A 7,751-nucleotide genomic window follows, 5' to 3' on the forward strand; every position below is an offset into this window, starting at 1 on the left:
GCCTATGTACTGCTTATCCTTTTATCCATGTCAGAATCACTTGAAATTGTAATTTTTAACAACTTTCTGCATTTTTTTTTTTTTTTAAATTTAGGTCATGTAATGATCTCTACTGTAACATGACAAACTCAGGATCATTTACTGTGCTTGTACTTAAAACTTCACTTTAAATATCAGTTTCAGGTCAAATTTTGAAACTCCGTCATATTTTCTATGGTATTCCTGCTGTGAACTCTAACGTAGCATCATGAACATTTGTTCTAGCTGCTATAATGTGTATTGCTGAGTCATTTTACTCGACCATAATCCTCCCATGATGTGATGCTTTATTGCTACAGTATAAAGAAAGGAAATTTAAAGTTTACAGAGCACAACAGCAGGTTCACAATAAAGGACCGCCTCGGTTCAAAGTTATTAACTCAAGCTCATATTTCTCCACACTTCTAGTCTTGCTTCCAAAATTTATTTTAGTCACATTAAGTAAAATTCTGCTAAACTCCCATTTTCTTTAGTCTAAATAACTTGACTGTCATGCTAAAACATTGTCAGTTTTACATGCAAGCTTTCAAGCAACAAACAAATGAGGCACATATTGCATTGAATACTCTTTATTCATTATTTCTTCTTCAAACACATTTTCCTGATGTACATGTACATTTCCATTCAAAGGAAAAAAAAAACTCAAGTGAGGTAAAAGTGCTGAAAAAATGAAATAGTTTAATGGTTGTAACCATCAAAGTCACAATCACGAAGCTGACAAGAAAGCTCTTCTGCATTAACTATTTCCAAAAATATATATATAGTGCGACAAAGTTCATATCTTCCCCACTTCTTTTTTTCCCCCCCATTCAACTTGTGTTACCACAGGCATCACTTCACACACGCGCAAACGAACACACGCTCCTCCACATGTTAACGTAAACACATCTGTTTCTGCTGCAAACAAAATCAATCATCGTCATACAGAAACTGTAGGACAGCTTCTATCACATTCCTATGGCATAAGACTTGCACTTTATACAAGCATAACCACTAAATATCTCATCTGCATCTCCCCTCTAGCAAAGGATACAGCTACAGGTGTCATAAGGGGGGGGGGAAAGAAAAATGCTGTACCAATTAACAGCAGCCCAAACATGTGAGCCAACTCAAGGTGGTGTGAGAGAAACACTGGCAAGTTTACAGCAGAAAATAAATGCAAACTACAATATTCCCTTTCCATTCACAGAGAGTTCAGACATACGTCAGCCCAGTAAAGGAAAGGGTTAGACAAGCCCCGCAAAAGCTCGGGCACAGTCATCAGAGAAAGCCACAATAACCGTAAACATGTGAAAGCAGGGTGGGGCAAAGGAGGATCGGAGGGAGAGAAAAAAAAAAAAAAAAAAAAAAAAAGGCACTGGACTAGTATTCCAGACTGCTATCAACTTTCTAGGAAAATGCAAATTTGCTCGCAGTCTCTTTGACCTCGCTCTTAACGGCTGTTGGTGAGCGACATCAACAAAAAGCCTAAGAACAGGCTGGTTTTCACCACACAGCAGGCTTCAAACTCCAACTGTGAGCAGCAGCTGGTTCTGCATGTTACTCCAAGCCTCATCATTACTTCAAAGACCATAATCCACTAGGAAAAAAGGATTTTAGCCTCAGAGTCAAAGTTCTGTCCCCGAGCTTTCAAAGACGACATCTCAGGGTTAGAACACCACTAAAAATACAGCTTTGGCACAAACCTAGGAGAGCCTCTGAGTAACGATAACATTTTGGAGCGAATGGGTGTAAAGATAAAAAGCAGAGCTGCTGTTGGGGTGTAACGACCTGAAGTCTGCAGCCTACCTCCACCTTATCTTGGAAGAGCCTGTAGTAAGGGTGAGCAGAGGGAGAGTCAGGATTACAACAAAGGAAAGATGAAAAATGAAGAGAGGTAGGAGGGGGAGCTCAGGATCAAGGGCAGATTAAACCAATTTGATCTCTCAGAAATTTAAAAGAAAAACAAAATATGAAGGAGACAAAACAGTCGTCAAAAAACATGCAGTCCCTGAGGACCAGCACGGCTCTCACAGCAACTGACCAAGGCCTCTTTAAAGTGTTCCACCAGTGTGGGAGGGGGTCTTTACTCTGTGACCTCCAGCTACTGTGCCACCGTACAGCTCATCAGTGCACTTTAAGTATTTCTTGCTTCGGATGGGGAACAGACAAACTGAATTAGCCCAGCTGTTTTAGAGAATACAGTCCTAGGCAAATGCTGGGAAGATTATTCAGTTGAAAGGTGTAAATATACAACCTGTTTGGGGGAAGGGAAAAAAAATATAAATAAAAAAAATCTCAAAATGTCAGATTACAGAATGCATTTGGGCAAGACAGAGGTCAACATAACTACAGCGACGTGACGGCTCAAACTTGTAACAAAAAAAACCAAACAAAAACAAAACAAAACTAAACTAAAATGAAGAGGGCTCAGGTGGCTGTCATGGGAATGAAGAAAAAAAAAAAAAAAAAAAAAAAAAAAAAGGGAAAATAATAAGGTTTGGGACAAACTAATGTTAAAGAAAAATGATCTTAATAGGAAAAAATCCCTCAAATTTTAAAGTCAAACCAAAATTACTTTGCTCCTCAACCAAAAATATGCGCATTCACCTTATAAACTTGTATCTAATACAGACAGTTTTATATCAAAGCTTCACAGGCTGAAAGAAAACTTTTGCTAACCTTTCCCCCTTTATGACCACCATTAAAAAAACCTTTTAAAAAGATCAACTCTCCACAGAGTGACAGGCACTTGAGTGCTGCAGTTGCTGGTTGTAAAGCAGACTTTTGGTCCAAGAGCATGTTCTTAAAAGAAGTTTAAAAAACAAAAAACAAAAACACGCTGCAGCTAAGCTGACACAGCACAACCTGCCCCTCAAATGTGACCTGCAGCCAGACCAAACTGATCTCCCTCAATTGTTCTATCAACCCCGACATTGTGAGCCAACCAGATAAGAAGTCTGCGGTTATCTCGCACCAACACAAGCCACAGTGAGATCAGCAGCAGCAGCAATACAGGGAGCCGAACTTCTGAGAAACTAAGTGCATTTGGGGGAACAAGTTCATGAGGAAATCCTCTCAAACTTGGCTGCTGTGATGTCAGGAAAACCAACAGGAGCAGTGGTGGCCAGAAATACTCCCAGCTTAGGTCATCAGTGTGTTCAGAAATTAACAGCTAATATTAGGCTTGGCTACAAATAGAAATTCATAGGTTTGGAGCGGCGACTTCATCTCTGCTGCCGTTTTGGTCGTAGCTTCCACACTGATGAAATTCCAGGTCTGAAAGGGGGAATGGTATCCCACTAGCAGGCATGTTGTCTGCCCTCCCCATGACCACAAAAGGGGTTCAAAACGCTCCGTGTCCCATCAGGCAACAGATGAGGAGGACAGGAAGTGATTCAACTGCCACATATGTAAGGTGGTAGGGCTGCTGCAGATCACACAACCAGGCTCCAGCTCCCTGCTTCAAAGGTAGCTAACCCCAGGACAAAAAAAGAGAAGGATGATAATTATAGACTAAGAGTAATTGGAGAGGCACCGAGCTGCGTCAGAGGTGGCTCCCATTTCAGGGCTGCTGTCGAGCATGCAGTAGCAGTGAGGGACAACCCTTCGGGCCTCTCCATGTGCTGCTCCTTTTAAGGGAAGAGACAACTAGCCTGTCACTCCGGGACTCCCAGCCAAGCACATTCTCTAAACCCCCCACCAGACTCAGTCCTGTCCATTTGCCTCCCACAATAACCCAGGGGCCGTGGCATGCGGAGGTCAATGGCAAGGCTTTCGGACTTAAAAGACAGGGAAAGTAGTGAGGTCATGTATTTGAGGCCTACGCTGTCTGAGAGTTCCACTCGAAGCCAGTCTCGACTGAAAGGTACAAGGCTGAGGAAACAAGGTAAAGGGGGGAGGGAGGGGAGCCAATCCTATGTTGAAATTCACAGTGGAAAAATAAAAAAATACTTCTATTTTTTTTCTCTTTTGCATCATTTACAAATCACAGGCACCGCTGGCACAAATGTCTCAGAAATATTTACATGTCAAAATGAATTAAAACAAATCGACTCCTCGCTTCCCGCTGATTTCTGACAGGATATTAGTGTACCACCTTTTCCCCCTCCATAGTAAACTTTAACACCGGTGATGAGCTTTCCCCCCCTCCCTTTTTTTTGGCAGTCACCCATTATTACTCTTTCCCCAATAATACAATAATACTATTTTTCAACATTTTATGCATTTTTTTTTCAACTTTTCCCTAACCTTTTTCTTTTTAAAAAAAAAATGAAAACCAAATGTAAGGCTACGGCATTAGCTCCTCTTTCCTTTCTCCAAATCACAGCCCATACTTAAATTACTGATGGGGTAAACCTGGAGGTTAAGGCACAAAATGCAACTCCATTAAGAATGGGATTGATAAACAGTGAAACAACCAAACATGAGGAGAGAAAAAAAAAAAACAAAACAAAAAAACCCAAAATCGAAACACTTAAAAATATCACTTTCTATTCAATGACCTAGACACTTCTGTCGGTAAAGGAATGAGAAAACAAAAGCAAAACGCTCGTCCAATTAAATATAATTGTGCCTTGAGAGGAACAAATTATTTATTGCCAAACATTTTTTTATGGGATTTTTTTTTTTTAATTCATTCCTTCTCTTCTCAAAAGCAGCAGCAGCGACGCCATCTTGCTCATCCCAAGTCGTTTGTCTCGTCAGTTACACGGCAGCCATGTTGGAATGTTCTGGTTGGCCACATAGTAGTTGCTGAAGTTGTGGTCCCGGACATAAGGCGCTGGCTGGTAATAGCAGGTGACGCAGGACGCGTCGGGGATCGCGTTCTGCTCCGCCAGGACTCTGAAGGCCATCAGCGAGATGAGGTGGAGGGTCTGCCGCCGCTCGTGACCCATGAGGCACACCGTGCTCTCGTTAACCACTCGCCGGAGAATCATGAGGTAGTCGTACTTGCTCTTCTCCTCGCCAACAAAGTGGCTCTGGAGGTAGGATTCCACCTTACGCTGCTGCTCTCCTATGTCAGGAAAGTCAATGAAGAAGCGTGAACACATATATCGCTCCAGGCCCTTGAATTCCTCCTCGCTGGCAGGCTGGAAGTCCCTCACCAGCAGGTTGCAGTACTTCAGCAGGCCACCGCCTCGGATCTCCTCAGGCCGCTTGGTGGCAATGAGCTTGTTTCGCAGGTGGCTCAGTGCAGTGTTGAAGTCTCCATACATGCTTTCCCCGCTAACAGTGGGGTGAAAGGCCTCTGACATGGGTGCCTGCTCCACCTCATAGAAGGAGAGCATGGAGTCCAGCACAATCTGAAAAGAGTCCACACTGAACTCAAACTGCCGACGTATTGAGTCCACAAACTTCAGCTCCACGTTACGGCCATTATTGTTGGAGAGGGAGATGAGGCTCCAGCGGTCCTGCTCTGTGTTCACTTTGACTAGCTTCTGCACGTAGGCCTCTTTGAGGGTCATCGGTGTAATTTTCTCTTTGTTCACACCCTCAGGCAGAAAGTCCAGCAGGGTACCGAGAACAACATCTTTGATGAGCTTGAACTCAGCCTCGTGTGGCAAGTCCACCCTGAAGATGACGTCCAGGTCCTTGTAGCTCCAGCCAATATCTTGCACCAGCACGTGGCTGGCTGTGGAGCCATTAAGCCGTACGTCCTTCACCTTAATGCCGCTGAGCTCAAGGCGGGAGCGCACCCGAGCCACAATATCATTCAGCTGCACCTCCAAAGTAGGAAAGTTCCCCCGTCCATGAACGGGCACGACCTCAGTCAGAACGTCATTGAGCCGGCTCACCTGCTCCCAAGTCAAGACGCTGAAGGGACAACTGTTTGATTCCTCCTTGTTATCCATCTTCTCAAAAAGTTTAGATTGACTAAGGAGGCAGGACAGAAAAAACAAAATGTTAGTGACAGCCCTCAAGTGTGACACATACCAAATAAAGTCTACCATGTGACAATATTAGCCAATATTCTTCAAAGGAAACAAAATCACTTTCTCTTAATTTTACCAAATTTGGTCTAGCTGTAGTAATGAGTGTCTAAAGGAGGTGCGGGGGGCAGTTAAATGTAATCAAGAACCATTTTCTTGCCGTGAAACAGGAGCAGCAACAGGAGCGTTCAGCACGAGCACAGGAGGACGCGAGCACGAGACAACCTGCACGCTACACACAGTAAAAGGACAGAGCCCATGAGGTTTCTAGAACAGCTCACTGCGCAAGCCTGCCTTTTATTCCAGAATCGCTGAGAGACAAACACCGAGCTAGCTTCAAGTCCAGTAAAGCTGGGGGTCTTCCGAATAAACAACCAGTACTACTAATAGTTATTCCCCACTACGTGGAACGACAAAAGTCGCCGCGACACACGTTGGGCAAAATTTTAAACAGCAGTTATTTGTTCCAGCTGACTTGTCAATTTAGCCGTGCGGAGGTCAAAATCAAGTTTTACTCTATGTACAGCAAATAAGGCTCAGTGCTAACAGCATTTAAAACGCGTACCAAACTCTGCTCTGAAACTGACGATAAGAATGCTTTATCACTACACTAGCAAGATAGTATTATGGTTAACTTAGCCATATGGCCATAAAACCCTTTGTGAATTCAGCGGTTATGCAAAGTTGGAATAGCCTCAAGCAACACACTTTTAGGTATCTACGTCTCACATTAAAATAGCGCAACCGGCGACACGTTTTTGAATCGTGGCTACAGCACAGCAAACTTTAAATTTAGCAATTCAAACTTAGCGAACGCACCACTTTTCCCAACTACGAAAATAAAACACAGATTTGCGTAAGAAACCGAGGAGGGTTTTAAAAGATACATACATTTCCAAAAGGCTGTTCTGTGAGCATTCAAAGCCCGAAATGTGAGATGTGAAGTTTGCTGTCACGCACACGCCTCCACATAATCCACTGCCCGAGAGAAAGACACAGCCACCGTTTAAAAGACAGCGTTAGAACCACCAAACCCACTGAAGACACGCCTCTTTTATATAGCCGAAGTACGACCTTTCCGAAACACATGCACCGCCGTGGCACGACACAGTTCCTCGGACTATGTAATGTGCCGTTTACACTTAGAAAGTACAATGTGAGCAATACAGCGAGGATAGTTAAAATAAAATACTAACTTTAAATATTTACTCCAAACCTCAGTTTTCATCGTCTGCAGATCACATAATCTTAGAATGGTCGCGTCAGACTGTATCAATGCCCTTTGCTAAGTATCTGATTGGCCAATGAGGTTTATGCGTTGCCAAGTAACCAGGAGCGTCTAGTTTAAGAGTAGCATTTAACTGTTGGTAAGCAAAGATTTCATAATTTGATTTAATTTCACTTTGCTGATATTTGCTGATATTTTGACTGTTATAATAAAATCTACTAATTTGTGTTACTTCAAAACAAAAAAGATTCATATATACTCTGGATACATATTTATTTAAAACAGGGAAGCTAAAAGTACCATCTATGTATCAGCGATAGCTACTGTTAATTATTAGCATTTATGTGTTTGTGTGTGTGTTCACAGTAATTCTGACCCAAAATATTTATCCTGTGCATAATATTGCATTGCTAGTACTTAACTGTTTGTTTAAAAAATAGTAATTATTACCACTGACATTTGATTAAAGTACTAAGAATGCAGCTATTCTCAAAGCCATTGAATGAGCTAGAATATGGATAAGTAGTCGCTGAAGTACAAGGTAAATGTACTTATACTTTATTTTTACAACT

General features: G+C 42.4%; 1 protein-coding gene across 3 annotated transcripts; it reads right to left on the reverse strand.

Annotated features, from left to right (window-relative positions):
* Positions 1–598: 598 nt before the first annotated feature.
* tent5c (terminal nucleotidyltransferase 5C) lies at positions 599–7,232 on the reverse strand. Of its 3 annotated transcripts, XM_006808151.3 has the most exons (3): positions 7,148–7,215; positions 6,843–6,929; positions 599–5,895 (listed from the first exon to the last, which is right to left on the reverse strand). In XM_006808151.3, exons 1-3 carry the CDS (start codon positions 7,177–7,179, stop codon positions 4,722–4,724), a joined length of 1,293 nt encoding a protein of 430 aa, XP_006808214.1. In that variant the 5' UTR covers positions 7,180–7,215; the 3' UTR covers positions 599–4,721. The 3 variants fall into 3 exon arrangements, with proteins under 3 accessions (XP_006808214.1, XP_006808216.1, XP_006808215.1); XM_006808153.2 differs by lacking the exon at positions 6,843–6,929 and having other exon boundaries at positions 7,168–7,232; XM_006808152.2 differs by lacking the exon at positions 6,843–6,929 and having other exon boundaries at positions 7,148–7,216.
* Positions 7,233–7,751: the final 519 nt, after the last annotated feature.

Source organism: Neolamprologus brichardi, chromosome 16 (assembly GCF_056152115.1).
Source record: "Neolamprologus brichardi isolate AB-2024 chromosome 16, ASM5615211v1, whole genome shotgun sequence".
Taxonomy (NCBI): domain Eukaryota; kingdom Metazoa; phylum Chordata; class Actinopteri; order Cichliformes; family Cichlidae; genus Neolamprologus; species Neolamprologus brichardi.

Bases quoted from the DNA above. Each gene is read 5' to 3' on its own strand.
- tent5c (XM_006808151.3), bottom strand. From the start codon at position 7,179: ATGAAAACTGAGGTTTGGAGTAAATATTTAAA. The intron at 6,930-7,147 runs GTTAGTATTTTA...TCTCTCGGGCAG, and splicing joins GTTTGGAGTAAATATTTAAA to TGGATTATGTGGAGGCGTGT. The intron at 5,896-6,842 runs GTATGTATCTTT...CTGCCTCCTTAG, and splicing joins CAGAACAGCCTTTTGGAAAT to TCAATCTAAACTTTTTGAGA.